The sequence below is a fragment of the Stegostoma tigrinum genome, chromosome 15, assembly GCF_030684315.1.
Source record: "Stegostoma tigrinum isolate sSteTig4 chromosome 15, sSteTig4.hap1, whole genome shotgun sequence".
NCBI classification, from domain to species: domain Eukaryota; kingdom Metazoa; phylum Chordata; class Chondrichthyes; order Orectolobiformes; family Stegostomatidae; genus Stegostoma; species Stegostoma tigrinum.
The window spans coordinates 46,621,160-46,646,256 of record NC_081368.1 but is presented as its reverse complement, the minus strand read 5'-3'; the positions used below and the strand labels follow the sequence as shown (position 1 = coordinate 46,646,256).

The following is a 25,097-nucleotide window of genomic DNA, read 5'->3' as shown; positions in this document are numbered from 1 at the left end:
CAACCCAGAACTACACAGAGCAGAACAGGAGCACCTACACAGAGTCTTCAAAAGGAATGGATACCCGAAATGCATCATCTGCTGTTGCCTCCAAGACAGACCACAACAGGAAGAAACGACATGACCAGACTCAGTAATCACCCTACCATAGACCATGGACATATTAGAGATGACCACAAGACTATTCAGACCCCCAGGTATCAGGAGAGCCCACAAACCAACAACCATCCCATGACTGCTACTGGTGAACATTAAGGATCTCATATCCAGAAAAACTGTATAATATGCAGAAAATCATGCAAGGCCTGTAAGAAACATTACGTATGGAAGAAAACTAACAACATGGGTGCATGAATACCAACTAGCCACCAAGAGGCATGACCAATTCTCACTTGTCTCACTATACATGGACAACCAGGGACTCCAATAATCGATGAAAGATAATGGGAACTGCAGATGCTGGAGAATCCACGATAACAAAGTGTGAGGCTGGATGAACACAGCAGGCCAAGCAGCATCCTAGGAGCACAAAAGCTGACGTTTTGGGCCTAGATCCTTCCGAAACGTCAGCTTTTGTGCTCCTAAGATGCTGCTTGGCCTGCAGTGTTCATCCAGCTCCACACTTAGTTAACTCTAATAATCGATAATCACACAAGCCAAACAGAGGCATGCCAGGGAATTCTTGGAGGCCTGGCGTTCTAACCGGAACTTCATCAACAAACATGTTGAATTAGACTATGTGTACAAACCACTGAGAAACAGAGCCGTAAGTGGTACCAAACACCCCAGTAAACTGAGACATATAAATAACAAGCGGGACAGAACACTGATGCTTCACTTGAGGCACACTGACGAAGTTACCTCGCAGGGTGACGAAACATTTCCAAACACACCGGCTCGGTGAGCACGTCTGCAACCTCAAATTCTGAAGTGACTTACACATTGTGAACATTTGAAGTTCAAAAGGTTAAGGGATGTGGCTCTCCCAAACAAGGTAAAGAAGCAAGCATTCACACAGTCAAAGTGACATTTACCTTGACATAAATAAATTACATAATCTCTATTAATTAGTTACCATGGTAACAAGAATTAGTATCAACCTGTTCAAAAAAAAACAAAACAAAGCAAACTGCCAATCTGGTTTGGGCAGATCAAGTCAAATAAATTTTGTGCCCTGCGAAAGATCACTGTTGGAACGTAATGCATACGTGAATTTGTTTTGCTTGCTTGATTTGCCTATCTTGTGATGAAATATGTGGGATCCTTAGAGGAATGTAGCCATGTCTGACTTTTTTTCCAATATTTTAATTGCCTCCAGGATTCAAATTATAATAGCTTCAAATAGTCTTTTCTCATCCTTGACTTGTTTAATCAATGGATTGCCCTAAATGGTTATGTTCACCACTGGCCATTAAATGTGATTATTAAAACCTATATATCTTTGTGAAAGTTAAGATCCTTGTCTTGGCTATTACTGTAAGTCTGTTTGAGTATGGTTTACTTGAATTAACCACCTGAAAGAATGACAAATTGGACTTTTGGGTGCTCCATCTTGTGAGTGTCAGTGTAATATGGTATTAGGTGGACATTGATTTGGACGTTTCATTCAGCGATCTGTTACTGGTTTAACAAAATCAGTAGACATCTCATTTGAATTAGTTACATAAGATACACAGTAGAAAAATTAAAAGTTAATATTTTAAGGCACACATGGGAAATTTTTGTAACACACTGCAGGATGGATTAAAGTAGGAGATCTAAGATATCCTTGAAGTGTACAGCTGTGACATTACTAAGACCTACATAACATTGCTTTATTCTGTATAATAATACATGAAAAGTTCTTCAAACTCATGTACTTTATAGCTATATTAAAGTTAATATTTTAAAGTAATCTGTAGATAAAGGTTGTTTACACTGGTATAATAAATAGCTTTATCAGCATTTCCAATTTCAAAACGACATTCATTTGTATTTTATTCTTAGTAAGGTAGTGCTCTTTACCAATAGGAATATGAACAAACACAAAACTGTCAAAGAAAATCACATTGGCACGGATTTAGCAGTCAGAGGGAAAGGGGCAAAATTCACTATTGCCTTTAAAAAGCTGCTCACAAACATTTGCTCCCCAAATGCAGATTTCAGTTTTAATTTTGAGCTAATTTTAATGGTCTACAGTGTCCAGGAAAGCTCATCAGCCCCGATCAAGCTGAAGAATTTTCACATCAGCAAATCAGGGGAAATACAGATTACAGTTACATTATTCCATACATGATGAGATAAAGATTGGGGCACACATGAAAATATCAAATCAAAGCATTTTTAAGACTATAATTGTAAGTTAGTTAAACTTTGGAGTGTTAAAAAGAAGAATGAAACTCTCCCCTTTTTTTTCAAATCCAGAGAGATGTTTCAGAAGGAATTACGATTATTATAATGTCTTAAAACCTCTGAGCAAAATTTAATATTTTCATTTGTTATGTCTGTCATAACGCAAACAAATAATTAAAGTTCAAGAAAAATCAATAAGTCATAGTGCAGACTCTTTGGTGCAACCTGCCCGAGCCGACTAGATATCCTAAATTAATTTGGTCCCATTTGCCAGCATTTGGCCTTTATTCCTCTTATCCAATCCTATTCATGTAACCATCCAGATGCCTTATAATTGTTGTATTTATACCAAGCTCCACCACTTTCTCTGCCAGCTCATTCCATACATGTACCACACTTTGTGTGAAAAAGTTGTCCCTCAGGTCCTTTTTAAATCTTTTCCCTCTCACCTTAAACCTGTGCCATCTAGTTTTGCACTCACGACCCTGGGGAAAAGACCTTGTCTATTCATCCTATCTATGCCCCTCTTGATTTTATGTATTTCTATAAGGTCACCTCTCAGTATCCAATGCTCCAGGGAAACTAGCCCCAAGCTATTCGTACACATATATCAAATCTAACATGCCATTAGTTCAAACTCCAAACTCTAAAATAAATGACATTAATACATATAAAGTTCACACCCTACATTACAACATTGATAATAGAAGAATCATTGATGATAATACCATTGAATGTCAAGAAGCAATTGTTTGTTTCTCTCCTATTAGGGATGGTCATTTTCTGGCACTTGTGTGACATGAATGTTACTTGCCATTTACCATTTCAAGCCTGATTATTGTTTAGGTATGCAGCATTTGGACATGGATTGCTTCAGTATCCAAGGAATCATAAACATTGTGCAATTGTCAGTCAAAAGTTGCCACTTCTGACCTTATGATGGAGGGAATGCGGTTGATGAAGTAGCTTCCACCAGTTGAATCCATCCACATTCCCCAGTGCTTCAGGAAAGCAAACAACATAACAAAGGACGACTCCTACTCAACCACCTCTTCCACCCTCTTCCATCGGGCCGAATACATAAAAGTTTAAATACAGGTACAAACAGATTCAAGAACAGCTTCTTCCCTGCTGTTATCAGACTTTTGAACTGACCTCTCAAATGCCAATGTTGATCTCTTTCTCTGCACCTTCTCTAAGGTTGTAACACTATTTTGCACTCTGTCTGCTACCTGATGCACCTTGTATGGTACAATCTGCCTTTAGAAGTCACAAAACAATATTTTTCACTGTATCTCAGTACATGTGACAAGAATAAATCATATCAATTCAAATTAAATGAACCTGGTTGGGCCTAGGACACTAGTTTGATGAATTCCTGGAGCTGAGATGACTGACCTCCAACCACCATAATTATCTTTCTTTGTGCTAGGTGTAACTGTAATCAGCATACAGTCATTTCCCGGACTCCCAACTAATTTTGGCAGGGTTCCTTGATGCCACATTCAGTCAAACACATTCTTGATGTCAAGGACTGTCACTGTCCTCTCACTGCAGGATTTCAGGTCTTTTTGTCCTGGTGTGAATTAAGGCTGTAATGAGATCAGCAAATCAGTGGACCCAGCAGAAGTTAAGCTGAGTTTTAATGAGCAGGTTACTTCTGACAGTTGTTATTTGATAGCACTTTTGATGACACCTTCCATAACTTTACTGATGGGACAGTAACTGACCAGATTAGAAGTGTCCTGCTTTTTGTATACAAGGCATACTTGGACCCTTTTCTACATTGATGGGTAGATACCAATATTGTTTTCTGGAGTATTGCCAGAATGTTTTCCCATAACCTTTGCTGTATTCAGTACATTCAACTGTTTACTGTTATCCAAAGGATTAAATCAAATTGGCTAAGACATAGATCAAGGGCACATAATACACCAAGTGTCATAACTTAGGTGCCACTTCAAATCCTGTCACATTCATGGGTATCACAAACCCAAGCTGTTTCAAAGTCATGAGGATTAAGTCAAACCTAACAGCCTCATTGACAGAGCCAATTACTGTAGATGCTGGAATTTGTACTGAAAACAACAAGTGCATGGCTCTCTCTCCATGGATGCTGTCTGACCCGCTGTGATCTCCAGCATTTGTTGTTTTCAGCCCCATCTACATCTTTTTCTTCTTGCTTCATATCCTTAGTGTGGATGCACTTCAATTATTTCCATAATCCTGACTCACTGTTATTCGTCATCACTCTTTTCCTACTCTAAACTGTAAGGGGTCTGGGTGTACAAGTCACAAATCGCCTGCTACTTCAACTTGCCAATGTTCATATTTTCAGTAGAGAACAGTTTTGTCCTTCGTTCCTGTATCAATTACATTGATAGCGTAACATCCACATGTTTAACTGTTTTCGATCAGCACGTTACACAAATTATTCCTTGACCACCTCCATTCAGGTATTAGCAAGAAAATGATGTGTGTGAGAATTAACAATCCATAGACTGTATAACAAAGACAAAGGGGATATTTGTGGAAATGAGCAATATGCAAAACTATATTGTCCTCTCTCCCAGATCACTGAAGCTCATCCAAATCAGAACATTGTGTTCTCACTCCACTCCTTTTTACATAATAGTGTTCCTTGATTACAAATAGTTTCCATTTTATGGTAGATCCTAATAATACGAACTAAACATGACCTATTTTAATTTAGCTATTTCTATGATGAAAAGTATTATTCAAACATGAAATACTTTATGGAAGCCTACAGTTAGTTGTATCTCTGATAAAATTTACTGTCTTTTCACCATCCTCCTTGGCAGTTTTTCTGTTCAGATAATTATATTATTTACTCATAAAAGGAAATTATGGAATGTTCTGAATATTGCTCTGTGGTTTTCTCGGAATGGATACAGATTAAGTAGTTCAAGATAAAAAGTATCATGAATCATTGCATTAATTGTGACCTGGTATTAATCTTGATGTGGAATTCATGTGAAATGAATTCCATTTGAATTTGCTGAAGATATTTCCTCTGTTAACTATAATGCTGCCAGTTTAAATGCAGTGGGAAGATTCTCTTTGCTGGAAATTTTGAATACATTTATAATTCCCATAAAAATAGATGACTACTTAGCAGAGGGCATTTCACTTCACTGCACGTAACTATGCAACACTGTGTCATATAGAGAATGTGTAAAATCTGTGTTTGTAGAAAGCACGAAACAGGAAGAAAACAACAAAATAAGTATCTTACTGCAAATTTAAACAAATGTCAAATTAAAATTTGCAACAGCAACAGAAACTGGAGAAAATACAGCAAAGCAAGCTATGTATTACAACATTAATCAATTTTATCTGAGACCAAGGAGATGGCTGATTGGCTATTTTATAATCTTCCAATGAGTGAAGAGGCAGGGTGGTATATGTCTACCAATTACTTTTATTGATGTTGGGGGATAGGTTGCTTTCCTTTTCTGATGCATCATAGTTGTGTCTTAAACCTGACAACTTAGAAAATAAGAGCAAAGCAAGCCATTTAGTCTATTGGTCCTGCTCCACCATTCAATACAATCATGGCTAAGCCTGTATCTTAACACCATACTCCCTTTGCACCTCAACATTTCCCAATCTGTCACAACTGAAGTAATACCTTGTAATTCAGTTTTTCCTAGTAAAGTGGACACCTTCACACATAGCCATGTTATGCTGCATCTGTAATATTTTCACTCAGCTGTTCAACTTATCTAAATCACCTTGAAGTCCCTTTACACCTTCCTCACCACTCACAATTCCATTCAGTTTTTTTTAATTGTCATCAGCAGACTGGGAAATATTGTATTGAATTTGTTTATCCAAATCATTAACATATGTTTTGAATAGCTGGGGTCTAAGCACTAATCCATATAATGGCCCACAAGTCACCATCTTACCCTCTGAAAAAGATTCATTTATTCCTACTCTGCTGCCTATCTGCTAACAATCTCAATTGTGACAGTCTATTATCTCCAATTTTGCGCACTTTAATTTTGTACTCTGTACTTAATGTGGAACTTTATTGAAAATTTCCTGAAAATCCAAATACCTTACATCTACTGGTCTACCTTGACGATTCTACTTGTTGCTCCTTCAAAAGAAACTGAGTAAAATTATCAAACATGCTATGCCTTTTGTAAAGTGTTGTTAAATTTGTCCAATACTGTATTCATAGTTAGTATTCGTTAAATGCACAGTTAACACATTCTTTATAACAGACTCCAACATTCTGCCTATTACTGATATTAGGCTAATTGGCCTGGAACTTCATGTTTTCACCCTCCCTCCCAAATATTTGGGTTACATTGGCCGCCCTCTAGTTTGCCAGGACTATTTCAGAAACCACAGAATTTTGCAAGATGACAGCCAACACATCTGCTAGAGTTAATGTTAATGATGCTGGTTTGAAAAAGTATTAATAATATGGAAGTGGATTGACTTTAATTAGCGTTTAAAAGGCAGTGAGCAATGTATACATAATATATATATTATATATTCTGATAAGGTAAAAATAGGGTGCACAAATGTACAAAGCTACATAGATTAGTAAATTATAACTAATAATTGTTAGTTGGTACTGTTAACATGTTAGGACAAATCTATTTAACAACATAGGATAAGGAATGTGTAAAGCCTAGTAGAGATACAATAAAATATGTTCTAAGATCAAAAGAAATTTTTAAATAAATTTATTAGAAAATTTAACATGGAATAAGCACTGATTATTTTTGATGTATTTTAGCAACAAGAAAAAAAATGGTGGAAGACAGGATAGAAGAGCCCATAAGAAGGTGGTATGATGGCATGGCAAAGATGTAAAATATTTTTCATCAACTTTTCCCAAACTGTGGCGCACATTTCACAGTTTTGGCAGTAATTAGGAAGGCTACAGAAATAGCATTAGCTCAGCTGTTCCTAAGTAATGGCAATCACTGCAAGATTGACACAAGGGCCCTTTCGTTGGGAATTCATGAGTTGCAATGTGCTTTTCTTCTGGGTCAAACACAACAGACAGTGAGGACAGTTCTGAGGAAGAGTCACTGGACCCAAAACGTTAACTCTGTTTTCTCCTTCACAGATACTGCCAGACCTGCTGAGTTTTTGTGTTCATTGTGAGATGCTCTGAGAACTTCCTTACATGTTCATCATAGAATATATATGCAGTTCTTGTTCAGACAGATGTCTTGTCATTTACCAATATAACTACTTACTGTTATGAGAATGAGACTTAAACATTGTCTGGGTTATATGCTAATTAATGTTATGATCATGTTATGTTATTGTGTCTGACATGGCTGCCTGCAATGATTACAAGCTGTCCTGAGTCCATTTCAATGTGAAAACTGAAGGTGAGTCAAGGACTTTTATACTGGAATGTCACATGTCACAAAGTCATATTACTCTCTGAAAAGTACACTGCCTTTCTGGAATAATAAGACTGAGGAAAGGTTGGACAGTCCATGGTTTTATCTGCTGGAGTTTAGAAGAGTAAGGGGTGATTTGATTGAAACATCCTGAGAGGTCTTAACATCCTGCATGTGGAAAAGGTGATAACTCTTATTGAGAGTTTACAATTAGCGGTCATGCTTTCAAAACAAGGAGTCACTTATTGGAAACATTGTGAACATTGTGAGCCTTTGAAGTCTTCTTCAAAAGACAGTGGGACTGACTCTTTGGATACTTTTAAAACAGAAGTAAATAGATTCTTGATAAATAAGGAGGTGCAAAAATTGCAGACTGGTGGGAATGCGGAATACACAGATCAGCCATGACCTACTGAGTGACAGATCAGACTTGAATGGCCAAGCGGCCTATCACAGCTCCTTATTTGTAGGTTGGTACATATGTACATGTATAAGCGTTGCCACCTAGCGAGTGGGCACAACAATTGTTGACGACTGTAAGTGAAATGAAGGGCCACAAAAGCAATTTACTGCTAAATCATAGACCCAGGAATATTGCAAAGCTAGAATTAAAGTGAGAAAATGGCATTTTAAACGTCTGCATAGACAACGTCTTACAGAAAACAGACTATTGAGGCCACAGGAAAGATGGGAGATCATTTACAAAGCTGCAGTAAAGGAGAAAACAGTTATTCAAATCACAGACAGGAGAAATCATCTCGGAAAATAGATAAAAGAACAAGGTTAATTTTATAAAAATATGAATAATGAGAATAATTAAATGAAAATGTGACTGGAGCAACAATTGTTTATTTAATTCACAGGTAGCAGGATTCATTCAGGAAAGCCATTATGGAAATGGGAATTGTTTATTAGAGCCATGAATTTTTGATTCATAGGATGTGGGCATCACTGAGTTGGTTAACATTTAGTGCCCATCTCTATCTGCCTTTGAGAAAGTGGTATTTACCTGTCATCTTGAGCTACTGCAGAAGGATATGGGCTAAGCACTGTAGGATTCTTAGCCTATGACCTGCTTTTGTAGCCACAGTATTTATATGGCTAGTCCAGTTCAGTTTTTAGTCAATGGTAACCTCCACCTAGAACATTGCTTGTGGAAAATTCAATAATGGTAATACCTTCGCATGTCAAAGCACAATGGTTAGGTTCTCTCTGTTGGAGATGGTCATTGACTGGACATGTGTGGCACATAAGTTGCTTGCTACTTGTCAACCTAATCCTGGATGATGTCCAGGTCTTTCTGCATCTGGATATGGATTGCTACAATATCCAAGGAGTTGTGAACGGTGCTGAACATTGTACAGTCATCATTAAACACTTCCACTTCTGACCTGACAATGGAGGGAAAGTCATCGATGAAGCAACTGAAGATATCCTGAGGAACTTCTGCAAAGATGCCTGGGAGCTGAGTTGTCAGATTTCATTCTCTTTTTGAGGTATTTTAGCTGCTTTAATACCACTGAATGGCTTTCAGAGCAATTACATTGCTGTGTATCTGTGGGTCACATGTTGGCCAGATTTGGTAAGGATGGCAGATTTCTTTCCTTAACAATATTGGTAAATCAGATGCATTTTTAATGATAAACTGTAGTGGTTTAATAATTAGCATTAGACATTTCAGATTTTATTGAATTCAAACTCCACCATCTGTCAAAGTACAAAACAGTCACAGAGCAGCAAGACATCAAACAGATACTCACACAGAAAAGTTATTGAGGTTTAACTGGTTGCAACAGAATAAAGGGTTACTCTTTGGATAAATTGGCTGATCCAGACCTGGCTTTTTGAAAAAAGCATATTAATGTCACTGGACAGTTCACTAATTTCAAATTATATACAAACATGAGTATCTGTACCAAAGTTGGTTAAACACTGTTTACAACTGACAGCTGAGCAACTACCAGCATCAAGGAAGTATAGCAAGTAAATTTAAACATAAGCAACAAGCAACTCACCAGCACAAGTGGCATCAGGTAGTAGCAAACTTATATATACTTCACAATCTAGAATATGAATGAATATCCTGCCCTTAATTTTCTTCGAATGATTGAAAGAGTCAAACTAGTTAAAGTCAAGAAACAACTGACCCAGAGCAACTGGTCAAAGAACAAAATTGTCAAAGACTTCATCGGATGGTCAAGACTTACAGTAGAAAACAAACAGAAGACAAAATCCATTGAGATTAGTTATGTTGCCGCAGACCTTTTGTCATCTTTAACGCAAGGTGGAAACCTGCAACTATGCTGAATTGGCAGAAATATATTCCACTACTATTAACGCTGAAGAGAGCTCAGATTGCAAGAATTATTAAGGATTTCAAGAAAATGGAAGCAAACAGATCAACAATGAGCAGTATAGCTAAGTTGAGCTCAATGATGAACCTTTAACTGAAATCATTCAGAGTGCTTCCAACATTTTCAAGTGGCAGAAAAGAAGAATCAGAAGGAATGTTGAGTGCAACACAGCTTGGTGAGCAAATAGACTTGAAATTTTCGAGTTTGTGTCAGATGCTACGGTGATTCAGATTGCAGCAGTTTAAACGGACAATTTCATTTCCTTATCTTCCCAGGAGGAATCCTCAGTACCAGTGAGAAAAATCATACCAAGCAAGACGCAATCCTCAAAAAGAACAGAAGCCATCTCCCAGGTCAGTGTAACCTCCGCAGTTCAGAGGTGTGGCCAGTATTGCCACCCATCAATGCCTTTCTACGGCACAATGGCTTTGTGCCAGGTTAAGTGCCACAATCTTCTCTCTGTTGCCTAACACTGGCTCAATCACTGCTGCTCTACATACATCTCACAAATACCTCATGCACTGCTGACCTCATTACTATTGGCAACATATTCCCTCGCCTGCCACAACCCTCAACCCACAATCTCCAACACCAGTAACCATTCATTCCTCACTTAATCGCTCAGAACAATTCACTGCTTTTTGGCCACCTGCATCAACACTAACAGCCATGTCAACCACTTTCACTTCACTCAATTTTTACCTTTCTCTGTTTCCATGATGAGACAGGCCATAGTGGAGCAGACAGAACTGTGCAGGTAGAGGAGTGCCTGACGTTAGACTCCTTATCTCAAAAAAGGAAAGGAACCTGTCCCCTTTGGAGAATGACCAGGACCATTCCTGAGGGAATGCTGAAAAATATCCATATCCCATTCACCAAGTAAGTACCACTCTGAATTCCGCTACAACTCTCACAGTAACTCTGTCATTAGATTCATTCATTGCACACTGCTATGAACTATTGACCATGATACCCACTTCTGTCTTATTCCTGCAGGTCGAACATCTCAGGCACTGCCATAGTGAAATGGCCTAGAACCCCTTTGAGGTCTGTCTGAGAAATGGAAAGATTTCCTCACTCAGATAGTGATTAATAGTACCAATAAAGGCCAAGGAGGCTAATTATGACAAAATATATTCAGTAGGTGATATCAGTGATAATGGGAACTGCAGATGCTGGAGAATCCAAGATAACAAAGTGTGAAGCTGGATGAACACAGCAGATCAAGCAGCAACTCAGGAGCACAAAAGCTGACGTTTCGGGCCTAGACCCATCATCAGAGAGGGGGATGGGGAGAGGGAACTGGAATAAATAGGGAGAGAGGGGGAGGCGGACCGAAAATGGAGAGGAGAGTATAGGTGGGGAGGTAGGGAGAGGATAGGTCAGTCAGGGAAGACGGACAGGTCAAGGAGGCGAGAACCTACTACCTCACCCCGCCTCCTTGACCTGTCCATCTTCCCTGGACTGACCTATCCCCTCCCTACCTCCCCACCTATACTCTCCTCTCCCCCTATCTTCTGTTCTCTCCATTTTCGGTCCGCCTCCCCCTCTCTCCCTATTTATTCCAGAACCTTCCCCCATCCCCCTCTCTGATGGAGGGTCTAGGCCCAAAACATCAGCTTTTGTGCTCCTGAGATGCTGCTTGGCCTGCTGTGTTCATCCAACTCCACACTTTGTTATCGTATTTCAGCAGGAGATAGGTAAGGTTTTAAATTTTAAAGGCATCAAGAGGTTTGGATAGAAAATGGGAATATTGCATTGAGATAGAGGATCAGCCATGATCATGTTTATTGGAAGAGAAGATTTGTTTGGTTGAATGGCCTATTCCTGTTCTTTATTGCAATGTTTCTAGGCCTGGTGTGGCCACTGTCCCCTGCACTCCCTTGAAGACAAGGTACTCCTGACTGTGGATGAACTCCCCTCCCACATCACACCCTTCCCATCCACATTGTACCATATTTGAACACCCTTGCAGGTACAGTAGATCCCATTTCACAATTGTCATCCCCACTTACCCCAAAATAAATAAACCAACCCCACCACCGCCACCCCGCCCCCCCCATCCTGAACGATAAATTGGCCAGCCTCCTTCGTCTTGAGATAGTCTTTGGCCATACAATTTTATTAATGTATTCTAGATGACATACAGCCTGCCTTATGGTGGAATGTTCCCCAGACTCTTCAGGTGTGGATTTGCACAACAACAATAAAATGTATTTATTTAGCACTATAAAATATCTCAAGGCATAATGTTAAAGAAACATTCTTAGAAAAAAAGGACACTGAGCCATTTTAAAAAGAACTCACAAGAGTCGACCAAATATGTGGTCAAAGATGTAGGTTATATCATGTGATTTAAAGGAGAGGATCATTTTAGAGAGACAAAGGAATTCCACAGGTCATATAATCACACTGTCCACTTAAAGCTATTAATGGCAAATGGGTTTTCTTTCTCTTTCTGCTGATCTTAGATTGAGACATCTCAATTCCAAAACCAGCTGAATTAACTCTGTACTGAATAGTGTAGTTCATTTCTTTTACATCTTGGGAGTGTACTGTAAAATACATTTATCCACCAAGGCAGTTAGTAGATTGAATTTCAGAATTTTCTGAAGAAGGATCTAGGCCTGAAAGGGTCAGCCTTCCTGCTTCTCCGATGCTGTTTCGCCTGCTGTGTTCATCCAGCTCTACACCTTGTTATCTCAGTAGATTGAAGTTAGCTTTCATTAACATTGAGATTTCAGTAAATAATCTGTTATGCCACACCCAATTCACAATGTGGTCTCCTTGCTCTTACAAGAAATCATCATGCTGTCACCAGCTGTTCAATTTCAAAAAGTTAGAATTTAAGGTGACTGAATAAAATGTGTCTAATTAAAGAGTTGCATTTCACAATGGAGTAATGATGTGTCTGAATATTGCCATCATTCTATTATTTTTAAACGTTAGCTTTCAGGCATGTTTAGAGATGACATATTTCTTGCCCCACCATGTGTTACTTGCATAACATTTCAGCTAACAAGGGCCAATGAGCAGAATTGATATTAATAAAATCTGTTGTTTTGAGGGCTACCTTAGTGAAAAGTAGTTCTATTCAGCGCAACCTGATGCATGTTTCCTAAATTTGGACATAAATTCATTTCCTGATATTGAAGGAATGAAACTTGATGTTGAGATTATTAAATAATAAATTCCATTTCTGGTCACCTAAGGTTCTGTTACAGTTTTAAGAAAAGATTTCTTTATGTTTTATGATTCAAACATTGTCCTTCGAATTGGGTTTGAGTGAACTATTCTCTACATGACAAGGGACTCCAATTTGCCAAAATTAGATGAATAGCCAGGTGATCCATTCAGGTGGTGGTGGTTAAGTAAACATATGGCAGGATATTGACAAGTTCTCACTTATTCAAATATCTTCCCATTATTTCCTGTTCTGGCTTGCAGTATTTCAGTTTCAGAATGTCATCACTGATAAAGCATGATGTTTTATCTCAGTTTCAGTTTTAAGCATATGCGTGCACTTTTGACACCTGAAGATCAAACTTGAGTGAAAGCCTAAGCCACAAGGTTCTACTTCAGAGGCAAGAATACCAATAAATGAATCTAGATCATGCTGAAAGTCATAAATCAATGATCGTAAACAGAATATTTTATGAAGCCAATTGTAATTCCACCATTATTTCCAGTTATAAGGTTCACAATAAATCACCCTGAATTTTGAGTAGATTTCATGCTAATTTTCATGATTTATAGATACATTATCAATAGTTAATATCAAAACGTAATTTGATTTTGCTTTCATTAATAGTTTAATGGTAACCATTTCTTGCCATCATTTCCAAAACTATCAACATTATAATAACAAATTTTATAGGATACTAAACATCTCAAGATATTTCACAGTAAGGGCTGAAGTTGAACTGCTGTGGATAAAAGATTTAAGAGATTTGGATGGGAAACATGTAGTAAGGGAAGAATTTCAAGATATAAGGGAGGAAGGCTCATGACAGGATTTTCCCACTGAAGTTAAATAATGACAGCAAGTGAGTTGTATGGCATTGTATTTGTTATGATAGGGTTGATTTACCTTGTATGGTCACCTGCATCTCAGCTGGTTATTTACACAGTGAGACAATGTGCGGGTCACTCAGTGAATCAGCGGTAAGTTTTCATCATTTCTGTGGTTCTTGGGTTTCTAGACGCTAGTGCCAAATTTAAAGGCCAGCTATAACTACTAACTATTGCCATGCTCTACACTTCCTATTTACTCACTGCACACACCTCACCAACCCCTCTTTTTTATGAAATACTAACTGCTCCTGCCTTCTCTTCCATCACATTCAATCCTTCCCACTCGTTCATTTCAAGAAAAGCTGACCAGCAACTACGCCAAATGGAGGGTGCACCTGAGATCAGGCTCCTCGCTGCTTTGATCAGAAGACAGCTCAGCTGGCTGGGGATGAACAGGAATGTTCATATGGCATTAGAGAGTCAATCATCAGCCAACCCAGCTATCTCCATTGTGCTGCATTCGTCTGCAATTAACGCCATCGCTAACACAGCCTTGTTCTGCACAGGCTCTTCTCCATATTCCGAATTAATTCCCTTGCTTCTTCTATGCAGGCTAGTGAGTGCCAAGCCTCTCACTATCCTGATTTGGAAATACATCACTATTTCTTCAGTGTTGTTGGATCAAAATGCTGGAGTAACTTTCCTAATAGCTTTGTGAGTCTCTCTGCAGCACATGGACTGCAGCAGTTCAAGAGGGGAGATCACTGCAATTAACTAGAGATGGACAATAATTGCTCATCATCGATGTTGATGACCCATGGGTAAATAAAGAGAAGGCATTAGCAGTACTCACGAAACTTCAGCAAGCCAAATTCTCAACCCCAGAACAACAGCTACATCTCTCAGGAGCAGCTATTAACATATCTTACAGAATAAGTGTAACCTATTATTCTTGTATGCAGATGTCTTCTTCATTAGAGACACTTTCTCTCTGCGATACTTTAACATATAATAGTTAACATTCCAGTCCATCAGGCAGTATTGATTGTGCAACTGATGTTGAGTTCTGAAGAACTTTCTGGAAGATTACTGCTATGTACAGTGGCGTGATAGAACAGTCATGTTTGTTATAACTGTTTAATGTGTTTGTAAATCAGTCATAAATTGCATGCATATTTAGATAAATATTAAGGTTAGTTTTTAATTCATTTCAACAGAATAGTAAATGTAGGTAAGAATTTTGTAAAGATTATGCAGGGTGGAGGATATGAGTGGCGGTCATTGAGCACTTATGGAGTGGAATGTGATAAAGGAGAAAATCTACCCGGCAAAGATCATGCATGAGTTGTCATTTGTTTAAACTGAGTTTAAGAGATGAAGAATGCATTGAAAAAGTTGACTTTGAAGGTGACAAAGTCATGGAAGAAAACTTCAGTGACATTAAGAAGGTTTTATTTCAATATTACCTCATTCTTTGGTTTATCAGGCATCCGTGACTGTATAGCTGTTCTGTGGCTTGTCCTTTATTTGTGTGATAAGGTTTATTTGCAAAGCAGGCATATCATTGCTGATTTAAATTAGAAACAGGCAGTTTGGAGTGTATAGACCTCGGGCAAAACAGGTACTGTGATATTATTTATTTGATACTTAATTGTTCAGTTTACAAATCTTTACTGTGACACCATGTGCATAAACTATCCTTTACCCATTCAAAAGTGTCTTGAAATCTCTGCTGTTGCTATTCACTTATTTTCAAGTGGATCAAAATTACTACAACAACAACAGTAGAAGAAATGAATTCACTCACAGAGATTGGCATGGCCTGCGCTATGTTTAATGTGTTAATTTAAATGAATCCTGAAATTGCCAGGCCCTTATTTAAGATGTTCAGGTGTCTACCTGACAATGTGCTATATAGCCCACTTGTATCCTGTTTATTTAAAAAATAAGCAGGGCAAAAAATCCTAACTGGCCATTTGTCACCCTTTCAGCCTGTGGTCAATCATCAGCAAATTTAATGGAAAGCGCTGAAGAAGGGACACTCGATACAAAATATAATCTTTGCTTTCTCTGCACAGATGCTACTAAGGAGTTTCTCCATCAATTTCTGATCTTTTAATGGAAAGTGTTATTAACAGTGCTTACATGCAACACTCAGAAATAACCCGCTCACTGATGCTCAGTTTAAGGTGAGCCAGGGCCACTTAACCACAGTCCTTGTTACAGCCTTGGCCCAAACATGGCAAACAAATTGAATTGTAAAAGTGAGGTGCAAGTCAATATCCTTGACATAAAAGTAGCATTTGCCAGAGTGGAGCATTGAGCCACCCTAGCAAAGCTGCAGTATGTAAGAATCTGGGAGAAAAACTCTCCACTGGTTGAACACTAGGGAATGCCACTATCTGCACGTTCCCTCCAAGTCACATACCCATTCCAGTTTGCAATCCTATTGCAGTTCCTTCACTGTGTTGGTCAAATTCCTGAAAATCCCTCAACATCTGACTTTGGATTCCCCTATGTTATGTGAACATCAACAATTTGCAAAGGTGGCTCACTACTGTCTTCCCAATGGCAATTGGAGTAGGTAATAAATTATGGCATTGCCAACAATCCCATGACTTAATATTAAAAATATCCCTGAAAAGTCTCTACCATATGTAAAATAAGGTAGACGTTTCAAATGGGCCTAAAATGGAGAGCGTTTAACAACTGCAGATTCTTGCAGCATTTATATTATAACTGATTGCAGGTGCCTCCCACTGAAGTTGCAAATTAATTTTTAACTTGCAAAAAGGTTTTGAACACTAATTTCTGAACAGTGATTTTGGGAAAGGTTTACACAAGTAACCAATGGCAGCACTGTAGAGCCGTCAGCAAACTGATACCATAGTGACACCTACTGGAATAAGATGAAATAAAACTATTCATTTCGAATAAAACTGTTGTATAAATTTAGCTTTTAAACATAGCTGTTAGCACAGTCTCATCAGTACCACTCAATGTTTTATTAAGCACCTGGTTTGAGTGGCCAGTAACTATGTTTGATGCTAGATAGCAAGGACATAATTCTCTTCTGATTATTTCTAAAAAAGACATATGTTGCTGAAGCGTTTCATTTTTCTTTCATCAGGGCAAATGCAAGAATGCCATTTTGAAGAATAAGGAAGTTTTCTAAACTTGTATCAAACCCTTGCTGGAAGACTTGAGCCCCAAAGAAACAAACATCTTGTCATTAGAAACAGTTGTCTGCCATCACGCTTTGCTTCCTGCCTCTCAGTCAATTTTAGGTCTGACAAATCACTTTGCCTTGGATCTTATGGACTGGTACATTTTTGTGCAGTTTGCCACAAATGATTTAACCAACAGCCTTGTTGAAGTCCTGTAAACTACATTAAATGCAAATTACCTCTTAATACCTCCTAAAATCATTGATTAAGTTTGTCAAACGCAACCATTCTTAACAAATCCATGCTGATTATCCTGATCAATCTATGTATCTCCAAGTGCAGATATACTGTGTATCTCTCAGAATTCCTCCTAATATCTTCCCTACCATTGAGATTACAGTGATTGATCAGTTATTCCTTGGTCTATCCCTCCCTTGCTTTTTTTAAATAATGGAACAATATTTGCAGCACTTCAGCACCTCACATGTGGTCAGAGAGGACTTTAAAATTACTGTCAGAGGCCTTGATGTCTCCTCCCTTGCTTCTCTCCAAAGCTCATCGAGTCCTGCATATTTATTCACTTTTAAGGCTGCTAAACCTGCCAGTACCACCTCCCTCTCGCTTCATGTTAATTTGTTTTAATTTTACACAGTCCTCCACCCTAAGATCTACACCTATGATGTTTTTTTTACCAATGAGAAGACCAATGTAAATTATTCATTGAAGATTATGTCTAAAGAAATTGCTATTTTTCAGGGGTATATGCTATTTATTTGAAAATGCAGTACCTCAACCATGTCATCATTCATAGAATAGGTTGATGTTAAAATTGACATTGAGTAATTGGCCCTCAGATCATTGTCTTCTGGTTCAACAGTGATTTATTAACACTTTTTTGAACATAAACATCAAACATTTTCAGTATCTTTACAGGAAAAAAAAACTGCTTTTGTTTTTAAACTTAAACACAGGGCAAGGTAAATTTAAGCTTTTTCTTTTAGCTTCCATCTGTAAATAATGAGACCTACCAGACTGCAGATTTGTGTCCAGAAAGCAATGTTCTTGGATAATCACTTCCCTCAATGGGTGAACAGGATGGGAACTTAAGTTTTTACTTACACATTCCTGTCCATTTGTAGATAATGAGCATTGATCAAATATGTGAGGCCAACACTTACCAGTTGACTCATTCTTATAATCATCTTTTCTTTAATCCTATAATCTTGATCTAATGAAGTTCTGAATTTCATTATTCACTGCTTAAACATATCAACTACTGGACCAAACACTATGGTCTGATTAAATAGTTTGAATTGTGACTTAAAAGAAAACACAGCAAGGAAATGAGGGAGCAATGAAGGGATTGTGACATATAACCAACTGCGAACATTGGGAGAAGTGGATTGGATGGGTCAAAAATATTAATTATCCCATGCTTTTTTCAAAAGAAGATGATTTATAAGCTAGTAGTAAATGAGAAATGTTTTCTGCTGAGGTTTTGACTACGTTTTGGAAGTATCAGGATCAGCATGTTTAACCGGGCTGATGCATGTTACTTCCAATCATTTTCAATGAGGTACATGCAGACGAATGGATATTGGTTAGTGCCACAAATGTCATCAGTCCAAAATCCAGGATCTGTAATATAAAACGAAAAATAAATAATTAAAACATTGAGAATATTCATTGTAATCTTCCTGTGCTTCGTCTATATATTTACTTTAATTTTAGTCGCATGCATTTAGCCCATTGGAAATGGAATTGTGTCATTGATCTATATATTTAAATTCCTTCAGATGTCTTCACAATGGAAGCTAAAACTACAGGGAGAGTTTACATACAACTATAAAACTAAAGGTCTTTCTCATTCTTACTCCATATACGGCTGGTCAGAAAACATTACTGTCACTAGAGTTAAGAATGTTCCATGTACCATCTGATCTTAATTTTAGCTGACTTGTCTGCAATAGTTACTGTCTTTGTCTCATTGTTAGAAGTACAGAACAGAATTTTCTCAATGGCAAAGTGATGGGCTTAGAGTTGGGGTGATCAGGAAAATTTAGAGGGAAAGCCTTTTTTTTCATTTATATAGCAGTAACCCTTACAAAGTGTGGCTCATGTAAGGTTCTAGCATTTATATGAATAAGACATAGCTTAAGTCTATAACTTAGCTAAATCAATTTTTGAGAGATTTTTAGTTGGTAATGATTTTCTTCATTTTTTTTGTACTGATCCTTAAACTATGTTCAAGCCCCAAGGTACTGGAAACTTTTCAGACCTGCACTGTACGGAGGAGATGAATATTGTACAGAATTCACAAATAGCTTGCACCAAGTTCAGCACGTAATAGGGAAGGTAGCTGGAATGTTGGCTTTTACTTCGAAAGGAATGGAGTATAAAAATAGAGAAGTCCTGCTAAAACTATCCAAGGCACTATTTTGATCACAATTGGAATACTATGACTAGTATGAGTGAGTTCCCCTATCTAAGGAAAGATACATTGTCATTGGGGGCAGTGCAGAGAATGTTCACCAGGTTGATCAATTATAAAAAGATTTTCTTATGAGGAGATATTGAGTATTGTGGGCTTGTATTCATTGAAGTTTAGAAGAATGAACGGTCACCATATTGAAACATCTAAGATCCTAAGGGAGTTTCACAGGGAAGATGCAGATAGATTGTTTCTTTGTAGCAGAGTCGAGAACCAGACGGCATCATCTCAGACTAAAGGGTCACCCAGTTATAAAAGAAAAGAGGAGGAATTTCTTCCATAGTTCAGTCGGTGGAATTCAGCAATACAATGGGATGTTAAAGCTGAATCATTAAATATGTTCAAAGCTGAGATAGGTAGATCAGTAAGAGAATCAAAGATTATGGGGTAAAGGGAGGAAAGTGAAGGTGAGGATTAACAGAATAGCCGTGATCTCATTGAATGACAGAATGTTGGGCCGAATGGCCTACTTACGCACCTACACCTTATGGTTTGTGTACCAGCTGTCCAACAGGGCCTTCAGGTCCCTGCCCACCAGGTAGGGCCCCAAATTTCCCGACTCTGCTAGGTCTGGGGAAGATGTCAGAGCCTGTATAGGGCATTTCTGGATTGATGTTTGAGACTTGGACAAAGATGAAAAATATTCATGCAGTAACATGTCAGCATTAATCAGTATCCTCTGAAAGAGAACAGTAAAAATGAGTAAGCAGTTAAAAACGAGCCAATAATTTCACTGAGCCTTTTTTCCTGTTGGAAGCAGAGTAAATGGCTGTTAATCTTTTCCGTAAGTTCCTGTGTACTTCGACCAAAGTTAAGACGGGAATTTGGGGAAGCCTCATGGAAATTCTAGCCCCCCTGAATTTATCCATACCAATTGGCAACAAATTGTCATACATGCAGAGAGTAATCAAAGGGACAGATTTGAATATTCCATTTGTATACCGGTGTTGGAACTATGCATAACGTGAACCAGAAAGTCACCAATCTAGACATTAATGGCAAACATCTTACCCTCATGCGTCTTCATTGCTTGGCAGCGTGAGCCATTTACAGGTTTTCTTAAAAGCCTGTTATGATAATCCCATTGGGATCCATCCATCCACAACTCTCTACCATTCTGTGATAATGCAGGGGAGAAAAATAAATTTTGTTCAAAGAAATGATCCTAAAATTATTAGTTAAAAATTGGAAATTGTTAAAGTAATTTTAAATTTTAGTAAGAATGAATTTTGTTTACTTTGTAGAAATTGGAGCTACCAAGCCAAACCTTATGAAATGTGATATTTGCATTTCATATTAAATTTAGGACAAAGTCATTATTTTCCTTGCAGTGTACTGAAACAAGGTGACCACCAGCCACAAGACTTCGACAAAACAACTGAAAAAGAAAATATGTTCAAATGTTACATGGCATTTATTTATTCACTAAAGCCTTACTTGTAAAACTCTTATGATTGAGTCTTAACACATACAGTTACATGAGTTTCAGCTTTTTGAAATATTATGTGTTAGCAACACGTGTCAAACAATTTCTGATTTTGGAGGGGTTCCAATAGCTTCAATGGGAATAGACACTATAAACTGCTTATTATTTCCAAATATATGTTATGATTCCAGCAAATGGTAATACTGGACAAGTCAAAGACCAGAGTCAAACCCGCCTTCAAAGACCATGAGTTTTTTTAAATTTTTGCAATTTGGTTATTATGATGGTTAGTCAATTAACATATTCACATGAGGCTGCTAATGGACTTGTGAGGAAAGAATGCAAGCCCATTACACAAAAGGAAAGAGAACAATGCAAAGCTTTTGGAAAGTTCATCATAACCAGTAAAAGGAAAATGTAATCCTTTTTCCTAACCATATCCTTTACAGATTCTCAACGTCAATTAAGTATTATTCTTATCTTCATTCTTTAATTTCTTATTCGAATGATGAGATCATATTCATTTCTTTTCAAAAAACTTCTGTACATTCTCTCTCAGATATGAATCTATCCGCCTCCCCTCGAAGCACACATACATAAATCTACTCACTGACTTTCTCACTGAATTCTAAGAAAAGCTCAGGGCTATTTCCAGTCCTATCTACTTGAATTTACAACACAGATTAAGATTTCTGCTGCTGCAGTAGATTATTGTACAAATTAATTTCAGGAGCATCAGGTACATGTTACAATCATTTGCCAACATCATGGGAGATCTCTGCCTCAAAAAGATTAAATCCAACATGACCTTTTGAGGCTTGTGTTAATCAAAGTACTTCAACTGTAGATTCCTAGTTTGCAGGATATCTGTAGCCCCTGGTCTTATCTACTACCCCTATCTTCCAGAGACCGCCCATATCAGTCCCCTGGAGCCAATTTGTTATTACTGTCATTAACTATGTTGCGTTGTGAGGCCAGTTTGTCAACTACATCACACTGTTGAGAAACTCATTGTGGTACTGAGGTGACAAAGCCTTCAAGCTGCTCAGACATCACATTAATGAAGGACAGGAATGACAGGATTCAGGAATTTTGGATGACTGTAGAAATTATAGGCTTAGTCTAAAAATAAAGGAAACATACCCAAGGTCTAGGCAACTAAAAATGGAAGAAGTCCTTGAAGAATACAGAGGAAATAGGAAGGAGCTCTAATGGGGAGTTAGAAAGACTAAAAGGGGCCATGAAATGCGTTTTTCCAGTAGCGTTAAGGAGAATTCCAAGGCATTTTATACATATATTAGGAGCAAGGGGGTAACTGGTGAAAGAATAGACTCACTCAAGGGAGATTGTGTGTGGAGCCAGAGGAAATGGGTGAGACCCTTAATGAGTACTTTACGTTCATAGTCACCAAAGAGAAGGACGTCAGGGATGGTAAGGTTAGGGAGAGGTTTGTGAATACTTTCGGCCAGATAATACAATGAGGGAGGAAGTGTTGGATACCTTGAAATACATTAAGAGAGACAAGTTCCCAGGGCAAGATGTCATCCAGGATATTGTGGGATGCAAGGGAGGAAATAGTTGGGACCTTAGCAGATACCTTTTCATCCTGTTTGACCTCAAGCAAGGTTTCAGCCGAATGAAGAATAGCCTATGTTGTTTCTTTGTTTAAGAAGGGAAACAGAGATAGCCCAGGTAACTACATGCCAGTAAGCTTAATGTCAATGGTTGGGAAGTTGTTGGAGAAGATACCGAGGGACAAGATTTATTCACATTTGAAAGTGAGTGGACTTGTTAGTGATTGACAGCATGGGTTTGTGCAGGGAAGGTCATGTCTCATTGAATTGATTGAGTTTTTTGAGGAGGTAACAAGAATTATTGATGAGAGAAGGGCAGTGGGTGTTGCCTGCAAGGACTTTAATAAGGCATTTGATAAGGTACCTCATAGCAGGCTGCAATAAAATGTAGAGTCTCATGGGATCTAGGGTGTGCTGGCCAGATAGATATAGAGCTTGCTTGTTCATAGAAGAGAGAGAAGTGGCGGAAGGATGCTTTTCAGAATGGAGATCAGTAACTAATGGTGTTCCACAGCAATCATTGCTGGGAGCTTTGTTGTGTGTAATATATTTAAATGATCTGGAGGAAAATGTAGATAGCCTGTAAGTTTGTGAATGACACCAAAATTGATGAAGTTGCAGGTAGTGAGGTGGATTGTCAATGGATACAGGAGGATATGGATAGATTGCAGATTTTGGAAGGGAAATGGCAGATGGAATTTAATCCAGACAAACGCAAGGTGCTGCATTTTGGAAGAACAAATTCAGGTGCAAATTTTACAACAAATGGCAGAAAATTTAGGTGCATTGACATACAGAAGGATCCAGGTGTACAGGTCCACAGATCCCTGAAAGTGGCAACACAAGTGGATAAGATGACCAAGAAGGCATGCAGCTTGCTTGTCATCATTGGCTGAGGTTCAAGGTGAGAGGTGGAAAAATTAAGGGAGAAATGCAGGGAAAAACATTTCACATAGAGGGTGATAGGTGCCTTGACCACGCTGCCATTAGAGGTGGCTGAAGCAGGCACATTAGCAATGTTTAAGGTAGATCTCGATAGACACATGAACAGGAGGTGAACAGAGGGATAGAAACTGCGTATGGGCAATAAGTAGCAGGTCTAAATAAGGATTAGGAACTGGTGCAGGCTTGGTTGGCTGAAGAGCATGTTCCTTGCTGCATTGCATTGTATAGGAGTTCAGCCTCATATGTATTTAACTGCAGGGCCTGTTGCTACCTCAGTGTTTTAGCTGCAATTCAAAACATTTCCTTGATACAATCAAATGTGAATAATTGAACTAATCAAATTAATCTGTATTATTTAACTAACTAAATTCGCTAGTACTTTCTAAAATAATCACTTAACCCTTCTTAAGATCTTTATTAATCATATTCATTTCTTTCTCCAGTGAATTGTTGTGTGTGTAAAACTACACATTCAACATTTTCCACTTGCTCTGACCAACTCTGATGGATTGGAGATTGACAAATCTCAATTGCTTTTCTGCTGCTATGGATCCTTTCTTCAGAATTGAATCTGCTTCTGGCCTCTTACCTCTGACTTCTCTTTCTGTCAGTCATAAAAGACCAATAGCAAACACTTCAACAATGACCTAACCAGGTAGCTTGTCTAGCTAGTTAGCTTAAGTCACATGACTTCTTGTTTTGGCATACTGCTAAAAATTAAAATTAGTTCCTATCCCTTTTAAAAAAGGTAACATTCGTAGAACTAAAAACCAAAATCTATTTTAGAATGGAAGGACCCAAATAACAATATAGTAAAAGCCTTTTACATTTCTCTCCTTTTCAAAAAAAATGAAAAGATATCTTTAAGAGCATTTTCAATTTCTAACAAATTTCCCCTTATCATAGTTTGTATTTTACTGTGGTATTTTACGATACATTTATATTAACCATACAATTATTTTCACAAGAGTCATATTTTACATAAGTCCAGTTTGATAGCAACGTTTGTTTTCCTCCATTTTTGCTCTTGACAAAACATTCAATATAATTTGTTCATTGAAGTGAATGAATCATTTTCAAATTGTATGATTCTAAGATTAAACTCCAATTAAAGTCCTCAAATTATTTTTTATGGAATCATTCCAGTAAAGTGAGAAGCAACTTAACCAAATAAAAGTACAATTCATCACATTGATTCCTGCTCCTTATGTTAGATGTTGGTCACACACAATTGATTAAGACCATGATAAATGATTCTTCGAAAACTGACATTGGAATTTGACATGAGGGTTTAATCGATAGCTACTATTCCCCCATTACCAGTCCTATTTTAGTTTGTTTTTTTATCCCATGTTTTTCAAAATGAAGTACAATTAGAATTTTGTGAGTTATTTAT

General features: G+C 37.8%; 1 protein-coding gene and 1 long non-coding RNA gene across 2 annotated transcripts in view; one reads left to right on the top strand and one right to left on the bottom strand.

The window, feature by feature from the left end:
* LOC125458990 (uncharacterized) overlaps positions 1-17,474 on the top strand; it is a 52,328-nt gene extending 34,854 nt beyond the window's left edge. The window contains exons 5-7 of the mRNA XM_048544862.1: positions 10,360-10,437; positions 10,813-10,963; positions 17,229-17,474. Coding sequence (XP_048400819.1) covers positions 10,360-10,437; positions 10,813-10,963; positions 17,229-17,253 — 254 coding nt within the window. The 3' untranslated portion in view covers positions 17,254-17,474. The remainder of the gene's footprint in view (positions 1-10,359; positions 10,438-10,812; positions 10,964-17,228) is intronic.
* A 2,775-nt stretch (positions 17,475-20,249) lies between these two features.
* Positions 20,250-21,108, bottom strand: LOC125459063 (uncharacterized). The gene is made up of 3 exons (XR_007248948.1): positions 20,994-21,108; positions 20,768-20,873; positions 20,250-20,435 (listed from the first exon to the last, which is right to left on the bottom strand). It is a non-coding gene; the product is annotated as an uncharacterized LOC125459063 (long non-coding RNA).
* Between the last annotated feature and the right edge of the window lie 3,989 nt (positions 21,109-25,097).